The sequence below is a fragment of the Acanthopagrus latus genome, chromosome 13, assembly GCF_904848185.1.
Source record: "Acanthopagrus latus isolate v.2019 chromosome 13, fAcaLat1.1, whole genome shotgun sequence".
NCBI classification, from domain to species: domain Eukaryota; kingdom Metazoa; phylum Chordata; class Actinopteri; order Spariformes; family Sparidae; genus Acanthopagrus; species Acanthopagrus latus.
In genome coordinates this window covers 839,394-859,250 of record NC_051051.1, presented here as the reverse complement: position 1 = coordinate 859,250, position 19,857 = coordinate 839,394, and the positions used below count along the sequence as shown (strand labels likewise).

The 19,857-nt window shown below is 43.4% G+C and overlaps 1 protein-coding gene across 4 annotated transcripts in view; it reads right to left on the bottom strand.

The window, feature by feature from the left end:
- Window positions 1-19,190, bottom strand: part of gabrg2 (gamma-aminobutyric acid type A receptor subunit gamma2) — a 53,394-nt gene extending 34,204 nt beyond the window's left edge. For all 4 annotated transcript variants that reach the window (XM_037120023.1, XM_037120024.1, XM_037120025.1 and 1 more), the window contains exons 1-3: window positions 18,636-19,190; window positions 9,321-9,460; window positions 2,894-2,961 (exon numbers count right to left, since the gene is read on the bottom strand). In XM_037120023.1, the coding sequence (XP_036975918.1) occupies window positions 2,894-2,961; window positions 9,321-9,460; window positions 18,636-18,733 (306 nt within the window). In that variant the 5' untranslated portion in view covers window positions 18,734-19,190. The remainder of the gene's footprint in view (window positions 1-2,893; window positions 2,962-9,320; window positions 9,461-18,635) is intronic.
- Between the last annotated feature and the right edge of the window lie 667 nt (window positions 19,191-19,857).

Genomic DNA, 19,857 nt, shown 5'->3' with positions numbered 1-19,857 from the left:
ACACATAAAACATCGTCTCACCACAGTCATTCTGCCAACTTCAGAAGCTGAACATGCTTTATGTAACACGCAAGATAAAAGTCTCTGTTTGTCAGGAAAACCCTGTCAACAGTATTGTTTGCAGCAGGCGCTGTCACCAATATGTAGCTTTTAACTGAGCGATATGATGAGTTCAAATCCGAGAGCGAGCTGGAAAACCACTCCTCTGTTTCTTCTGTCTGAGGGGAACTTTTCGACGCCAGTGGAAACTTATTACTGGAACACATTTACAGGCGTATTCCTCAGACAAGATGGTGCCTATTCAGGCCAAGGAGGCCTTTTGTCCCCACTAAAGAGCGTTGAAGAAGACCATCTTGACGCCCTCAACCTGAAAATTAAATGTTCAACGGGGCAATTAATAATTTCCCTTGTTTGGCTCAAGTATTATCTCACCTCATAACCTGCTGCCTTGGCAGCAATTTGTCCTGAGCCTGACAAAACTCTGCCTCCCACTCCAGCCCCTGCAAGAGCCGCATTACAACATAAATATAAGGGATGAAAACTTAGGCGACGGAGGCACCGGCAGAGTTGAAGAGCTGAGGCAGAGGTGAGATGTGAGAGGGAGCTATCAGTCTTTATTTATTTTGTTATTTGGAATGGTTGAGCCCTGAGGTTCAGAGTGAAGTACAGCAGGAGAGAATAAAAAAATCTGGGGATTTGTGTGCAAGAGGGCATAGAGGCATTAACTTCCTGACAAAGCTTAGCCCAACAATAAAGCCTAAATCCATGCCAAAGAGTCCTAAACGAGATTTGAAAAATAACATTTTCACCAGGCAACACTCCCATGCTTTCAGCATCATTTTCCCACAGAGGACAGGCAGTTCAAATCCAGTGATGAGAGAAAAACTGAGTGCCTTGGGATCTTCATCTGGGCCCTGCTGAGGGGGATCAACCTATATATACTCCGGGATCTTTTACAGAATCACACTTCTTTTAATACAAACAGCTGCATGCAGCAAACAGCTTAGTGCTACAAAGCATCGATTCACGACTGCTTTCCTCTTCAAACCTTCCTGTTTGTGTTCCATCTCCTCGCACGAGTCACAACTTCCAAACATTCCTAAAGCATCATTAAAGATTCATGTTTGTGTTCATGCTTAGATGCTCTTCAGAAAATCTACAAACCTCACCACATTTGTCATGTTACCAGCCCAGCCAGCTTCATTACATATGGATGTGAAGCAAAAAGTCGACCTCTCCTGTCAGCAGAATGCCGCCGTCACACACACACACACACACACACACACACACACACACACACACACACACACACACACACACACACACACACAGGCGGACTCCCTGATGTGAGCACCAACATTTTCTAACTGATCCCATCAGCGCTTCTTCTCTAACTTGACTGTGACTGTAGTTATGGAGAGTGGGTGTTTTAGCTAAGATGAAGTGAAATGGAACGCCACCACCATGCAGAGCAGACGGCTCTGGGTTCTCAGCGGGAGCGTGCAGCAGAAAACAATGACACATGAAACAACGCTGATGTGACGGGAGGCTTTTCTAATCCTTCTTTCTCTTTTACAACTGTTTTTGTTTTATTCTTTTACTATTTCTCAGTTTTATGCAACAACAGACGAGTTGCAGTCTGGTCGTTCTACCTGAACTGGATTGCTGAAATGTTTTATCATTTCCAACACGTTCATCTCTAAAATAGTTCCTTAATTAAGAGAAACACGCTGATGTGAATTTTGGAAGCTGATACTGTACAAATAACTAGTTCTCCCACTCATATTGGCTGAAACTAACGTGCATCATTGTAAGAGTAGCATAACAAATCCTACACAGGCAAAATAAACTTGTTACATATTAAAGTAATGAAGTGGTAAAATGGACTCGTGCAGCAATTTACATGTATCAGTCACTTTTTTATTTGACATATGTGAGCGGATCGTAAAATGTCAGTTTCCTAAGCGAACCTGAGGACGACTTGTTTAAGTTGTTATCTGCTGCTGGACTTTGGATTTCTTTGTGAAGGACTCGGGTCGGATTTACTGCGACAGTCCAAACGACGTGACTTCATACACGGCTGAGTGCAATCTTGATCCATTGCTCTAATATATAAATGACTTGAGCAGTGTTTAAAGGAAAAAAGGTTTAATTTGCACATTTAATAGAAGAAATGTTTCCAGTTGGTGAACAAACATTTATCTAGTCCAACCAGAACTCGATCTGAAGGTGTCGCTCTCAACAACAGACAGAAATGATCAAAAAGTTAAGAAAAAACCTTGTCTATGAACCAGAGCTGAGAAAAATCATAAACTGGTATATTTACTTGAACAAACGACAGAGTTGAACAGGTGACACATCAGACTGTGGCTGACGTAATTCTTGGCAACAGCAGAGCGAGAACATCTTGGGATTTGCCAACGTGCACGCAGCCATTTGCAAATATGCTGCTGTGAGATCCGGCCTGTGATTCCAGCAACACAACTGGCTCATCAGAATTTCTGATTCAAAAGAGGTGTTTCATCCAATCAGGTGCATTAGATGGAGTATATTTATCCACCGCGGTGCAAAGGCCAGTGCGGTCGTTAAGCAGCTGATTGACACATGCATTGTGCTGCCACACTACATGGGCAGTGGGGCAGCATAGCGATTAGGTGGACCAACCGATCCTTCATGACAGCAAGTATCTGCCCTGCTGAAGGGTGCTCGAGCAGGATCACTGAATCGCTGCCAGCCCCAGAGAGGAGACGTACTCTCTGGATCATTACACGCTCACCTCTCTGAGGATGGAGGCAGGCTGGGTATAAATATTCTCATTTAGTTAAACATGCAGTTTCAGGCTGATTATCAACAACAATAATGACATACTGACACATTCTCCAGCACTACTCACCATGTTGATGGCGTTGACCGGGCCAATGCTGTTGACAAACATGTCTGTGTGGATCACTGTCGGTTTGACTGAAAGAAGCAGAGGAAATTCTACATGAGCACACAAAGTTTCCAACAATTCTGTCTGTATCAGAAGACATCATCTCCTTGTTGTGGATGTGTGAATACAGAGCTGCTGGAAAATATCACTGCTCAGCTGGAATCCAGCGGTGCATCAAGTTTTGTCAGATACACACCTGATAGATGTGTGTGTCGGGTGAAGTCACGCGAAAGGAAATGTTGAATTGTTGCACAATAAGTTCAGTGGAAATGCAATCGTGGATCTCTATCAGGCATCAAATTCACAGCATGAAACAACAGCATCTTTATATTCCAGGGCTGCGACAACCAGTTGGAAAAGCAATCTCTAGTAAGAGTGGGAGTCCCTAAAATGAGACAAACAATACATCTTCAGATCCATTTAAACCAACAGAAAGTGATGACAGAAAAAAACAGATGGGCAAAGCAAACTCGCAAACTCTTATCACAATAGATCCACCAGCAGAGAGGGGGAGGACAATCTGACAACCAGCACTTCAGAGAGAGTAAACCAGAGACCGTGATGCAGGAGAATCACTCCAGCAGCAGCAGCACGTCGACACTCAGCACTCCTCACAACATTATTACATACATGTAAGTGCTCAGGACTCACGGGTTGGACCGGACCGATCTTCAGACTGCTGGGATGTAAAGCATGAGGGCACAACCTCATGATAATGGATCAGACGACATCAACTTCAAACTCGCCTCAGGAACTCACAAACATTAGCAGGCGATGCAGTCGCTGGCCAGTTATCATATGATACTGTACTTCACTCATTAGAACAAATGTAAAAACTAATCTTGAGATAAGATTGTTTTCCTCATTTCAGGGATGTTCATTAATCAATTATTGATGTAGCAATGGACTCTGCTGTTTGTCAGTTTGTGTGTGTTTGCTTAATTGGCTGTTGCAGCCTGTGGCTCAAGTATTAAGATGTTGCAGATTTCATATGGTCATTCTGAAAATGGCTCAAAAATGAAACTGAATAAGTGAACTGTCTCTTTACATATGTAGTGAATCATTAGGTTTATCTGCAGACAGAGTCAGAGAACACACACGTTGTATTCATGGTTGAACTCCTGACACAGTTGCTACAACACCTTTGAGTCCTCTGCAACATCCATCCTGTTTCCTGTCAGTCTCTGCCTCAGGCTCAGAAGGTCCTCATTAATATATTGACTTGATGATATTTGAGGGAAGATCATAAATCTTAGCCCAAAGTCAACATGAGATTAAGCTGTAGTTATTGGAAACTATTACACTGTTAAGTTTGTTTTAATTGAGGATAATTCCTTTTGGGTAAACGGGTGCATGTGCACCTTCACCTACATCTGTCCACCAGCATGCATCACACCTCTCGGTGGTGGAAGCCTGCCTACACTGGTTTAGTGAGATGGACAGATGGATGTCAGACGAAGTATGACTGAGGAAACTGGACAGCTTGGTATCAAATGGACGCCGAGGCTCTGTCAGATCCTCTACGTCAGCCTGGATCAGCTTCTACACTTTACCATCTAACGCGTATGTTTATGGATGAATGGACGTTTTATGTCTGAGAGGAAGGACTCAAACAGCCTCCAGGCTTGATGTGGGAACTAAAGAGTGTGAGAGATAAACAGAGGGAGTGAGTGCAGGTTTGCATCCATCTCCTGTGTCACTCGCAGGCAAACATGGGTTTGCATCGCAGCCCTCCGTGCACACATGAATATGCATGAACAAACCGTAGCAGACAAACACAGCAAATGCTCTCACTGGTTAATACATTATCTCCCATAGTTCCCAAGTTCTCAACAATTAAAGCTCATATTGATAACCTTTTTATGTATTCTAAACAATAAATGTGCAGAGCTTGTAGAAAAGTGCAGAATAAAATTAAAATGAATCATTTTACAGTGTCAGGTTTGTTTACCTCTTTGTAAGAATTCTGACGGTCGGTTTCAGATTCCAACAAGGTTTGTGAGCCAATAATATTAGTTATATAAAAAAATTAAAGTTGGATAATTAACTCTTAATAGTTAGCTAACATCAGTGATGGTAGTGATGTTGGCTAGCTAGCTGTAGCAATGCTAGCTACACCAAACTGGAACAGCGGGGTGGTGACATGAACGCGATGGTAGGGGGAGATGGATCACCACATTCAGTGGCTGAATGTATCAGTAACACCTTTAAGTGTTGCTGCTGGCCAGACATATCTGTGACGAACTACAACTATAATTACTTTGGCATGACTGCAAAACTGAATGCTGAAAATGTGCTGCACAAAATATGTATCCCTGGACTAGATGATAAGATAAATCACACATAAAGTTACAGGCATGACATAAATAGACTTTTAATAAATAAATACAAATGTGTCTTACTTCATACAGCCAACTGGAAAGTGGATGTCTTTCATAATTGCACAAACAGACGCCAGGGAAATATTATTCCAAGATGCCAGTGAACATAAAGTGGCTGTGCTGAGATTTTTTACCTCGTGTCTGAGACAACATGATACATGCCAGAACTCCCACTGCAGGCATCCTGATAAAAGGCTGGTGGAATTCTCTGCATCACCAAACAATATCAAGAATTCAAATCTGTTATAACATCAGTAAACTCACTGTACTGTAACTTCATGTCCCTCACAATGTTCTCCATTTTTGTGAATGCTATGGAACAAGCTCTTAATCTTCTAGCAGGCGATGACCTTGATCAATGCCATGGACGTATTATAGATTAAGAAATGAGGATTTTAAAATGATCTCTCCCACGTCATGCTCTCTCTCTCTCTCTCTCTCTCGTTCTGTCTCTGTCCTATTTGTTTCAGTGTTCATCCGTTGCTGTACACTCCAGAGGCATTAAAATTAAATGAGCACCACAATGGACTTAAAAGAAATGCAGTGGCACAATCAGTGATGAATCTAAATCCACAGCATTTCAGTGGAGGAGAAACCTCGCCTTGCCATGGCGTGGTTGCTTGGTTGATTGGCTGGTGGATCAGATGACAGTATAGCCAGCTAATTATAACCCCTCTGTAGCTGTGTAACTTGGCAGCAGCTGGAAGACCAACACTGAGAGAGCGAGATCATAGCGCATTTGAAGATGATGGTTAAGACGGTGGCAGCCTGCCGCCCGGCTCCGCAGCCGCTCTCTGGGTTGAATTCGCACCTCAAAGCAGATCTGAACCGCTCTTCAGTTTATAGCACAAGAACACTTCTCAAGTCTTAAGAATACAGATGATGGACTGTGTCACATTATATGCTGCATTGTTCATACTGTACAGTATATGGGGGGAAAATATGAAAGTAGCTGAATTTAATGGGTCTAAAATAAATATTTGCTGCTTTCATCTTGTGCCATCGTTTCAATCAATTCATTATTTGCGCTTTAAAGCTGCATTAAGTCTATTCCCAGCAGTGGCACCCAAAGCTTGCTGGGTGTTTTTACACCACAAACAACTGGCCATGTTTGCGGATGGGAAGCCAGTGAGGGATTTTACCCTGTGTGCTACACTAGGGATGCCTGATGGATGGCCAGAGCACCTGCAAGAAAGGAGGATAATAAAAACTTCTCGGTGGCAGGTGTGTAGAAGCAGCTGGCGAGGTAGCACAACCGGTATCAGTGTCCCCATGGTTTGCTGCTTTGGGTAAGTGGGTGGGCCATTAAGGAGCAGGGCTGCTGATAGCTGTATCACTGCAGTCTCACCTTTCTACACAGCACTGTGGTGCGCTGGCTGCACCAATTCTCATTCTGATATAGGGGGGAAAGAAACACCCTGCCTTGTTGGAATGTCTTTAAACCAATCACAAACTTTTTGGGTGCCTCAGGATGCAGCGCTGGTGTTGGTTACACATGGTCCCCTCAAAAGAAACGGTAACAGCTGTAAGCTGGTTTGTTTTAAAGCCATCAGTGAACTGGTTGGTGTTGGAGTAACCTGCCAGGTTTAGCATGCAGGTTGCTGATTTGGAGGTTGTCGTTCTGTTACGTATCGATGGAGGTTATGAAACAGTACACTCAGATAGCGGGAGGAAGGAGGCATCAAATGACATCCTTCATACCAGCAGTCTGCATCTGGAACGACAGACCATCACAGAAACCAAGATTCACCTGAGCTGCACAAGATGTCATCAACTGGAGTAAAAGTTGTCTTCAGTTCAATAGTTTCTCCATGGCTCCATTCGATTTACAACATGGAGCACGACATGGCAAGCTGGCTATGCTAGAGACTCTGTGTCACACTTAGTGAGGCCAGAGTAGATTCTGAATCTTACATTAGAATCTACACCAGCAGTGACTTTTGCACTGGTAATGACAGCAACATTAATACAGCACAGAGGATTAGTGGAAGGAGAAGGAACTGGAAAATAAACATTTTCATTACATTTTCAATACATTTTCAAAATAAAGGTCTCTGAACATCAAGAATTCACAACATAATACAGACTTATGTTGGGAAAAAATGCCACAAAAGATTTATTAAACAAGCTGAAATGTTGGTGGCTTCAAGCAGAACAGATACCTGATTGAAAACATTCAATGAATCCCTAGAAACCTTACAACAGTCTTTTAACCACCTGCTTTGTCAGAGAACCAGATACGAGGTCAATATTCCTCTGAGGAGCACTGTGATGCTGCTGTTAGGGTTCAGGTTGCCTGTTGCTCTGTATGTTAGTGTAAATATAAGTCAGCTGTAACTCTCTGACACGCACTGCTACCTGGACTGAGGCTCGCCTCTCTGTTCCTGCTGTTGCAACTATAAAACAGCTTCACCCAGTGATACAGCAGGTGGAGAAGCATTTCACTGCTGGCATACAGAGTGGTAAATCTTTATTATTCTATAAGTGTATGTGACGGATTGTGACTTAAACCAGTTTTCCCAGGAATGCTGACCTATGAATCAGGTATTCAAGGGTACTGAAGATCTCCCTCCTCAGCTCCTACGGACAGACGTGACGGGCTTTAGGATGAATGTGCACCTGTGGAGACGAGGGAGACCTGCCCAGCCGTCTGTCAGAGCGAAGGAGGAAGTCTGCTTCTCACACTGATAAGACAAGGCTTACAGGACCGTGACGGACTGCTGTCTGAACCAGAACACATGCATGAACATAAACACAAGCACACATGTGTCATAGTCGGCCTGCCAACACACAAACAGACGCGTACAGTGGAAACAGGCGTCACACAGAGAGGCTCTGGGTACTGCCCGGCCCGGTTTAATAATGAACTGTACGCCGAGCATATTAAATTCTGTCTGTGTTCAATTTCTACAGCCTGAATGCAGCGAATACGAACAGGCTATCCAGCTACAACTGGCCTACCATTTTCATTTCATGCCATTAAAAAGTCATTATTTCTTATCGTCTTACAATTTGCAGCGGAGGTATTCAAATATGTTTCAGGTGGCATGACCAACATTATTACCAGCTACCACCACAGAGAGGAAGTCACAGGTAGAACTCAAGTCCTGAGTTCAGTCCTAAACTCTTCTGAATCTTTAACAATTCATGCACCCTCCACCAGACTTGATGCTGTTTCACAATCTTAAAAAGAGTAACGGGACAGAAACGGTCCCTTGTTATGTTATTCCTGTATTTCTGATTGGTCGGGTTTTATTTATTTTTAATACATTATTTTTCATCTTTGGGGTTTGGGAAGTTATTGAGTGATTCCAAGTGATCAGGCTGGAGTACAAGTGACGTTGTGAGTCTTTTCCTGTGAGATCACGTTGAAAGCCAACAGATTCACGACTCAAACAGTGTGAGAAGCTCATGACTCCAGTGTGAGTGGTTCTCACATCTTCCTCTTCGTGTTGAGGGAATTTTATGACCTCAACAAGACATGATGAGTCATTTTGAACCCTCCTAAATCATCACAAAGGAGCATTGTCATCGACCCAAACACAAGGCCGTTGTCTCATCTCCTTAGCAGCTGATATATTTTCTATTTGTAAAAAAGTCTCCTATGCTCATATAAAGTGTCACTAGGTTTGTGTCGTGACGTTCTTCTAATTGCTGTCTAAGACCAAGAGAAGTATTCTCTTGATTTAATGTAAACATCTAGACGACCGGTTTGAGGATAATTGCTGTACTAAGGAGATAAAAGATTGAATAATGGTATTTATAGCCTTTCAGGCTCGTACAATCCTGGATTATCTGTCAAGTGAAAAAATGTCTAATGCTGAAAGCTTGAGTCCCTTAAAGAAATGGCTGGGTGACATCACAGATGGTGTGGCTGCTGCGGTACGAGCATGTGTGGCAGTTAATGAGCCTGTATGCATTTGATGGCGGCTGTAACCATGAACGTGGGTTGTCATTCTTTTGGATTCTGTGACTAAACAGATCATCCATGAAAAATCAGCGCCCACCTCCGATGTCAGGTCTCAGTTTGTTGTCGTATCCATCTAGTAGGCTGTTGAGGATGTGTGTGACGTCACTCTCGTACACTTTGGGAGTCAGCACCCACGTCTTGTTAGACACCTCATCGTCGTCATCAGTCTGGAAGGAGCTGCAGGGAGAGAGAAGGAGGAAAATGCACGCAATCAATTATTGCTTTCAAAGGGAGAGCAGACACCGTCTTCAGTGGGATCTGCTTTTTCTTTTTTTTTTTTTTACACAGAAATATGTGGAGATGAGGGACAGAAGGAGAGTGCTGTGAAGTGCTCGATTCAAGGTCAGGAGATGAACTCATCATCACACTACTGAAGACACACTGAAGTCAATGTGATTAATCTCCTCTTCCCATTCTGTGTCCATTATTTCTGGTGATACAAAGTTGTATCAAACCATATCTGGATAATCTTCACATTTGTTTTGGACGACAGAGTTCAAATTCTGTTGTCTCCATGCTGGCGACCACAGCGTGAGACTAAATGAAGGAACTATGGATATCTTTGAGGAGACTGTGGGACATCTCCATCCATGTTTGTGTCGAACCAAAGCAGTTAATTTTCTTATCATAAAAAAGTGTTCTTTATGCCTAAACCTCATCAGATCAGAGACAAAGCGTTGTCACAAGGTAAAACTGAAAATCAAATCTGTAAATCAATCATATCCAATTAAATGTGAAGTTGCAACATAAAGAAAATTATAGTTTCAACACATCTGCGGTCTGCAGACACACATGTTCCATTTACTCTGCCACCTGGTTGCCAGTCTACAGTCTGTATCACTGTGAGATGTGAAACTACTAAACAAAGAGCGATTCAAACTTCCTATTAGACATTTGAATCTAAATGTTCACCTAGAACCAGGAGCACAGCATTCTGCTGAGGAACCCTCTGGTATACGAAGACCGGCCCTCTCATGTATTTAGGTCGCAGCAGATGTGAGTAGAAACAAGCTGTGTGCTAATTGATGTCTGATGTAAAATAGATGAAAGGACTGAACTTAGTTGCTTCTTTGCATCCCCGCACAGAGACGCCTCAGATCTTTGAATCCCCTGCATGGACATGACATGTTGACTCTTCTTTCAGAACCGGGTGTTTCTCAGTCGTGCTCGTGTTATAGAACACTTAGAGCTGCATAAAGCAATCATGGCTCGCAACGTCTCAGGCTGTATGTGCTCACTTAAAATCATATCAAATAGATCAACGCAGACAGTTTGGCAGTTTGGCTGGTGGGAGTGACATCATCTCTCAGAGGACATGCCATTAGATGATTTAAAGTTTGATTGTATCTTTCGGTCCATGACCGTTCCTGAATAAACCCTCGTTTGTGTGGGAAGTATATCAGGACGAACACAAGTCAGATCAGTCACAGGTGGGTGTGGCTGACAACAAGGTTAGCAAAGGTTTTTAATACTCTGGATCTGTTATAAAAGTAAGACCAAGTTCAAGTGAGAATATAAGAATGTCCCTTTGAACGAGGCCCCTGATGGGACCCCACATAAACACTGAACAGATTCATTGTGACGGGTTCTTCCTGTCAGGACTGAGAGTTCAGTGATGGTCACTCCTGCACACTGACATGTCTTGGCTGTTGTTTGCTCCACCCATGTGACCAGCTCTGCCCCAAAAAGCTGTGTGACAAAGCCTTTCATGAAAGGGAGCAATTTTCAGCAATTTTCACTCGATAGATCTCAAAATCTGACAGAACGTCCAGACCAGCGAATCAAAGTAACCTCTTTCAACCCTCTTTGATCAAACAGCAATATATATTTTCATCGAATACAAAGTCTTGTGTCTGTCAACGTCCAGATTTCTGTTCACTGCTCAGCTTTGTCTCTGTGTATTCTACAGCTGCACATGTGCCTTCAATAGACCAATGAGACCTGCTGTTTAAATTAAGGCATCAACTCAAAGCAAAGAGTTTTAATATTGCATAAAAGCAACATTTTACATGAGAAACTCATAGCTTCCCAGCCTCCCTCAATAACAGCTAACAGTCTCCGTCCATTCTCACGTCAGTGACTCTGCAGAAATAATGAATACCTATCATGACGGCAGAGTTGAGGGCCTGACTGCAGGATCTTTTGACGTGTCATAAAAAGGCTTTTTACAGCCCCCAGATTTCTGTGAGAGCCGGCCGAGACAAGCTATTTTCCTGATTTTACCTCCTCGCCCAAGACGACTCAAACTGAAAGGATAATGATGTCTCAAGAGACCCCGACCACAAATACAGCCACGGCAGAGCTGCACTCTCCTGTAGGTTTATCCTTTGTTAAAAATAGATCATCTGCAGGTCTGACACCTGAATGGAGGACGGAGGCACATGATTAACGATAAGTAAAGTGAACTAATATGCTGACAATAACACGCTGCAGTAGAGTGGGACTGTTGTATGTTAACAGACTTCTCCCTTCGTATCGCTGCCTGTGATGAGAGGGAGATTCACTCTGCAGCGCTGAGACGTCTCTGCTCTGTGTGACACAAAACATGTTGGCCAGATTTATGTGCAGTGCATAAAAGCACAGGTCGAATCTGCGCCGCATCTTTTCATTCAATTTGTGTGAGTGCTATCTGTGTGTAATTAGTGTGTGATTTACTAAGGCAGCAGTTCATTACACAATCAGTGTCTGGGGCTGCCTTCCACGTGTGCTCCCTGCAGAAGTGAAGCTCAGCAGAATGTAAAACTCACTGTAATGACCGAGTTTCAATTTTAATATCAACCACAAGAAAGGCTTGTAAAAGTTGAGGAAGTGAAAAAGCTACGAAATGACAAAAAATGTCTTTTTTTGTACATCTATTTGTCTCAACAAAATATGGAGCTGCAGTTTCTATGCACCACATATCTCACTCGGAAAACTTTTCGTGTAAAGAACTTTCATTTACAGAACACATTCAACTAAAAGACGATTCAGCTTGCCGTGGCTCAAGAGTGATCAGCATCTCTGCACTGAAACCAGTCGCCTGTGTTTTGTGTTAGAAGATGAGCAGATATTTTTTTGTCCCTCTTTTCTGTAGAATTCAGGACAATTAAAGTGTATTTTTTTAAACAATACAATGAATTTGCACATGCTCCACAGAAGGAGCTAATTTTCCATGCAAAAATAAAGACAGCAAATTCAAGAGTAATAATATCCAATGGAATGTGCAATCAACCACACATTTCACATCTCCTGCTATTTGTGCAATCTCCCTGTATGCATATGCATTAGAGAGGCCTACTTCAGTAATTACATGCAAGTTGCATCTCAGATGACAGAAAACTTGCATTCGATAAACAACAATTTCATTTAGATGCACAATGCATCAGAAATGAGGGCAGAAACAAAAGAGGACAGTAACAGATGTTTAGATGAAGACAGAGCGATGTGGAAGCACTCTGAACTGATAACTTTGTACCTCCAGCGTCCATCAGGGCCGATCAGGGATGGAATAAAGGAGCAGCCCTGAGAACAGAGCTTTCAGTGAGGCCTCGGAGTGGTGAAAGGATGAATGAAATAATAAAGAATCTGTAATGGTGAGAAAAGAAGACGTGTTTCCATGGTGAAGCACGAGTAAAGGAGCCCTGAGCCCTTTCTCATGTTCTCAGGACGGCTGAGAGGAATAATGTTTTGACCAGCACTCTTCCTCGGGCCGCATTAAGTGCCATTAAGTGCCATCCATCTCCACCATAACACTACTGCCCCAAACATTAAATGTTAATTAGTTTTACTCCGGTGGACAATTTTAGATATGTCTTACTTTGTGATAAAATATACAGGGAGCATCTGTCGATAGACAGACAGACAGACAGACAGACAGACAGATAGATAGAAGCTAGGTGGTGTTTTCAGGTTGCTGCTCTTCATCTCTGTGGATATGGAAATGCTCCAAAGATGAGCACATCAAAGGAGGAGCCATGTGTTCTCCACTGCAGGCAGATCTGAGCTTCTGCCTGCTAATTCAGTACCTGAAGCTCCACAGAGGGGTCTGAGCAGGCGTGTGTGTGCTGTTACGTGTTTGCATGTGTGCTCGTGTTTGTTTTTCATGCATATGCATGTCTGATATCATGATGGAGAGTGCTGGAGTTAAGTGTTGTGTTCACAGCTACCGTCAGCGAGGAAAATCTGATACATTCTACCCCTTCACATTTAGCGCCATCACCCAGAAGCACTCTCACCTGCTCTATACGCAGCAATCAGAACCTGTCCCCACTACTGAGCAGATCTCAATTAAATTCTCATCTCGTGTTTCAGCGACGAACAAAACTCTCTTCTGCAGATTCATGCGTTCAAAAGACGGTCTCAGTCAGATGCCGTCGGCTATGGAAACAGCTACATGCCTTCCGTTAGCATCCACATGAAACTCCCTGAGCTACCATCATGGCGTGTTTTAAATAGTAGCTACTAAAGGAACCACATCTAATGAACCCTCTTGCTTATTATCAACCAACATGTAATCGGTCCAGCACCCATGGTAACAACACGACAAACCACTCTCGCACATTGAGTTCTTACTACAACCCTCTTTCCAAAAGCCTCGACTATATATAGTACAAATAACACAATGGTCCCTTATTACTAATTAACAAACTGTCTGCAGAACATGTCGGGCTGTCAGCCTGCAGAGTAAGCATCCACACTCATGGTCCTCACATGCAGGACTGTTAACATGTGATCACCTGCGCCGTGTCAGCCTGCTCCACTTCACTGACTCCTGGCAGAGAGTTTTTAGGCGTCACTCTCTCCAGTGTGAACCAGATCAAATAGATTAGCTAATACTGGCGTGCAGGGTTGACTTGTTTCTCTCAGCAGTATAATTAAGCAGGTTAGACCCATTTGCAACGCTGCCAATATTGTTGCTAGAAAGCTTTTTGCCGCTAGTAACTTCTTCGTCAACATTCAAAGGTGGAGAATGTACTTTTGGGAAAACTTTTTATTCAGAAGAGAAAAATCTTCACTGATTTCATTTCTGAACCAACTGAACAGAAACAAACATCCTTAAAGGTCAACATACTGGCTGACTTTGTTAATATTTGCAGGACACGTCTGAGGACGGCCTGTTCATGAAGAGATGAACATCATCAAATAAACATTTCTGATTTTGTATCCATAGCTCATTAATGTTGTTAATTAGAATTGTGAGATGTCTGCAGAATTACCCGGGATTACACATTGTTGTTTGTGTTGCTCATCAGCTCACTGCTGTTTGTAACTGTCCTCATACATACAGTATGTCTCTGTCTGTTTATATTGTATATAGTATAGTCACTCTTTGTTTATTGTCTTCGATGCATGCACCTTCTTCATCAAGACAAATTCCTCGTTGATGTAAAATCATTCTTGGTAATAAATCTATTTCTGATTTCTGATACTGTGGAAATGTCTCTCATCCCGACTGACATACATCCTTGTACCAGGTTTAAAAGGTTTATGTCTGTAACGTAGCTGTGGTCAGGGTTAGAGCGAGGTTTACTGAGGAAGCTAACTAACAGACAAGGCGTGGACACTTCATGTTGCACTGAGCAGCAACAAACATATTTTCATTTTCTCTCCCTCATGTCACTGACAGAAACTCCAGGTTTTCAGCAAATCTATCACAACAGTCCAGGACTCAGAAGTCGATGACCATCAGCCATCAGCGAGTGGGAACAAATATTTGCTCAACCTCGTTCTTACTATTACATTTCTGTCATTCCTTCACATTTTCACATACTGTAGGGCACTTCAAAATGATGTAAACAAACCCTGAACAGCTACATTAAATATTCTGTCTTGTTATGAAGCTCGTCAATCAATAAGTGAGTGATAGCAGAGTTTTAAAGTTTCAGAGTGCTGGCTGGGTTTCCCTTTGCATTTCAATCTCAGTGCTTTTGACTTTTTGGAGCCTGATATGAGCTGGTTCACTGCAGTGAGACCACATCTAAAGTAGCATTGACTGTTCAGTGACTAAAACTATTCCATGGATATAAAAGCAGGCCATGAATATTACCAGGAGAGAAAGAAAAACATCCCATGGTTGGTTTTGAAAATATCCTAAATCCACCTGCGGTGTACCTGCGTCCTCAAAAATAGAAACGCTCCCTTCCGGGATAAGGGATCGCCAAGAAAGACTTTTATATATTTATCTCTTTGGACAACGATAGAACTATCAGGGTTGAGATAGCAGGGAGAGTAAAAAGACTTTAGATATGAAACAGTTTTAGGAATGTGTGCCAAATACCTACTGAGCTGAGTTAATGAGGATTATCATCACTGCTGTTGACTCACACCCTCCCAGATCTACCCAGAAATCAGGACCGACTCTGACCTCAGCACCTCCTGGTGATCGATAAGTCAGAACTGTAAGCGAGAGGCAGCTGTGAGCTTTGACTGTCAAACTGTCTTAAATCAGCATTAAACAAAGAGGACTGACATATCTGTGCTTCCAAATAGGATTGTAGACAAAAATACATATAATGGTTATTATGGGATACATGACAGATTGACAGTTTGTCAAAAATAAGCATCCCAGCACTTTGGAAGTGATGACAAGAGGCAGATAATGTGTGGCGGCTGACTGAGTCCAGTGCACTGTAGGTGTCCAATCTTCTGCTTCTGCTAGCCTTCGAGCTAACGCTAGTTTGGATCACTTGAATGCAACGAGTGGCAGGTTGGATTTCAGGCTGAATTCATGAAATTGGCCTAACAATGTGTTATACTGTGAAATCAATACCATCACCCACAGTTAGCAGCAGCTCCATAGTAAAGTCCAAAGCTGTACTGTACTAATTCTTCATTTTATGTATCATGGCCACTGCATGTTCTGGCTAGCAAGCTAATATTAGCCAGAAACTAGAGTCAGTAAAGAGCCTCAGTTAAACAACTGATGACAGAATTAATTGAAGTCACTTTATTATCATTTGTTTTATATACAATTGTGCCATCTGCAACCAACAGTGTGGGTGTTTATGATGCTGGCAAGGAACGCTGCTACTGTGACTTGTTTGTTGCCTCTTATTTGTTTAGCTGGAGTATTTTTTTATCTTCATCTTATCATCCTGAAGGAATCCTACAACACTCCACTGACATCAAGCGTGACAGTTAAAAAGGGTTGAAGTGGTTACAAAGGGTCAAATCCAAATCAAAACATGTCATTAAAAATAAAGCTGATGAGTTCTGGGCCTACAAATCATATTTTGATATGAAACCATGAAAGTATGTATGTATGTAACCAGAAAGACTCGACACCCAACAGCATTCACTGAATCCTGCGCTAGCAAAGAAAACTGACCAACTTTCATGTATAATGATCACATCTGTAAACAAGGTACGACTCGTTGTGATTTCACCTTGTTTCACTCAGTTTCTGTGGCGGGCCGACGGCCATGCTGGTGCCGGTGATGTAACCTGAGAGAGACGATGTCACTGAGCAGTTCTGAACAAAACTAAATGGTATTTTCCCGTCGCTGCCACAAACAATGACGTTCTTAACATGTAAAATCATCTTTTAAATTGACACATTGAGTGATTTGTAGCACAGATCAGGAGCGGGACTCTGTTAGTATTACAATAAATTCTTCTGCAGTGAAGGTCATAAAACTAGGAACACAAAATAAATAAATAAATTGCAGTCTGTCCCAAAATGTGGTTATGTAATGACTATCATCTAAAATGCTTGAGGTGAGTCAGAGCAGCAAACATTACCTGGCCTAAAGAACACCTGAGCAGTACTTCCTCACCGTGACATCACTTCCTGTTGTCATGGCTTACAAACAGTGGCTCACAGGCCGACACCTGAAGCATCCGTCACATCCTGAGCGACCCACATTTCCTCCACTTGTATTTGAGGGATGTTACGATACGTTAGATGTAAACAGAGTTGGACTGTGTGCAGGGGTTAATGTGTGCAGTGTGGTGATAGCCATCAGACATCACTACACATAGTAACTGTCACAATGAGTCACAAGTAGCATAGATTACTGAGAGCGAGCCCGAGGCCTTGAGAGATTCTTATGTAAGAGGTCTCATACATGAATCAAAAATGACTTCAGATGCAAATTCCCCAGCAGAGGCTGCCTTTTAATTAACACAGACGAGACTTTTCAAGAGAAAATACATCATGCTGTCAGGACGATCACCTTTACGCAGGTGTTTACATAAAGAGCCCAGTTCAGCCCGGGTCTGATCACTTCGGAAGAAGAGAAGCTCATCAGGTTCCACTGGTGCACATCAGACCCAGAATCTGCACAAACACCTCGACAAGGTGCAGTGTTTACTCGAGCATACTGTGAGCACTGCTTGTGCATACAATTACACACACACACACACACACACACAGGCCTAACAGTGCAGGCTGGGCTGGGAGCCCTGAGGTTGCGATCAGCATGACGGTGATTGAACGTCGACTGATTTATCTGCCTCCATTTTTCAGCCTCCAGCAGCAGAAGACGAAAGCGGTGCGAGGAGCCTCACCATCCCTCCTCCTCACTGTTCTTATCTCGCTGCTCGGGAATAATGTCCTGACAGGGACGAGAGAAGCAGCTTGACTCAACCAAAGTCACATCTGCACCTCAGTCAGAGCTGAAATGGCAGACCCTCCTGTGTGTGTGTGTGTGTGTGTGTGTGTGTGTGTGTGTGTGTGTGTGTGTGACAAGGATCAGTCCATATGTGTTATCCTTGTCCTTATTGTGCCTTTACACTTGTGTTCTGATTGTCTGCCATTTTGAAATGCCTTTTTGTTTCTAATCCGTGGAGTGATCGAGCCTCAGTCACAGCGAGCGTCTTCCTGTCAGCCTGTGAGCATCAGGCAGGACCGAGGCTTTGCTCCTGGAATAGACTTGAGCCTTAAAGATAGCTTAGCACAGACTATATGTAGCTTAGCTTCAAGCAAATTAGCCCAGGCTGAGCCGGACACACTGCTCAGTGTTCACCTGACAGAAACCCGCTGCTCGACATCACACACAGTTTATATTCTCAGCTTCTTCAGCTGCTCGACGATATAAAAAAAAATAATACAAAAAATACATGATGAGGCTCAAAATGTGCAGAAACACGGAGCATGTGTCGCCGGAGATAAAACCACCGGACGCGTCGAAGCGGAAGAATCATGATGATACATGAATAACGATCACGGTAATAATAATAATAATAATAATAATAATAATAATAATAATAATAATACATGTATTATATTCACACACGGGTTCTGCTGCTCGGCTGTGCAGTGCCGCTCAGCCGGGCTGTGAACACCGCAGCATGATGAGCTGCTACAATAAGAAATAAAGATGGACCACAGAACCGAGCCTGGTCCTCAGCCCCCCTCGCGCTCCCTTCTTACCTTGTGGGAAGATTCACGGCGATCAGCAGCCCGAGCAGCAGCTTCAGGGGGAGGGAAGGCTTCGCCATTGCTGTCGAGGCTAAATTTGGCGAAGCCATGATCACCGTGTTGGTTTCCTCTTCGGTGCAGATGGACGTGTCCGTCTATTTACTGTGTTTCCTCTCTACGATACATTACGCTCGGTACCGGGAGCGGGTCCTCAGATCTAGACCCGAGGCGGACGTGCGGTGGAGTCCGAATCAGACCAAATCGATGCGAAGCTGGATTTCTTATCGCGTTGCTTTTTTCTTTTTTTCGTCTCTGTCTTCCGCGTCCGTTTCAGAACCGACAGCCTGAAAACAGGGCCCCAAAAAAAAAACCCGGCCACGGACGGCGGAGAAGCCCCCCCCCCTTTTTTAGTAACAAGCTCCGCTGATCGCTCGCAGCGGAGAGACGCAGGGAGCTCAGGCTGATGCAGATTAACACCGCGGGGTCACAGAGGAGCTGATGCACGTTGCTGCAGCGCGGATCAACACATGCGTGGCTTCAGCAGGAAGCAGGAGCGGAGCGAGGGGGGGGCTGGTGCTACAGGGGGGAATGGTGTTTTTATTTTTTAGTGCTAGCTCACTGTACCACGTGATGCTCAGTGTCAGGTGTAGTTCTGAGGAAATCACACTACACACTTTGCATGATTTGATAATTCAAGTTGAATAATGTGAGTCAGCAATGAAGGAGAAATCTGTGTGTCTGTGTGTGTCTGTGGGGGGGGATAGGGTCCCTGATCAGGAGTGGATCAGATCAATCAGATCAATAACTCTGTGCAGCCTCCGTGTTCACAGTGTACAGGACAGGAAGTGGACGTCATGTCTCACTGGCACTTTTTCTACCTACAATGCAAACAAATAAACTCCTGTATAAGTAAATACAGAGGTGTGTGCATGTGTGTGTGTGTGTGTGTGTGTGTGTGTGTGTGTGTGTGTGTGTGTGTGTGTGTGTGTGTGTGTGTGTGTCCCTCAGTGCCATACAGATCTATTCAGAATCCTACATGAGCTCCAGGCCCGACTCCGGTCCAGTCAGCCTTCAGCACCACGGACAGCTCTGTTAGTTCTCTGCTGCACTTCAGAGCACCAATCAGCAGCGAGGACAGTTTCTGTCTGTTCGTTGATGCTTAAAGCGGCACTGTGTCGTTTGGGAGAAGTTTCAAATTTCAAATGTCAGTATTTACATTATTAATGAGGTTGTA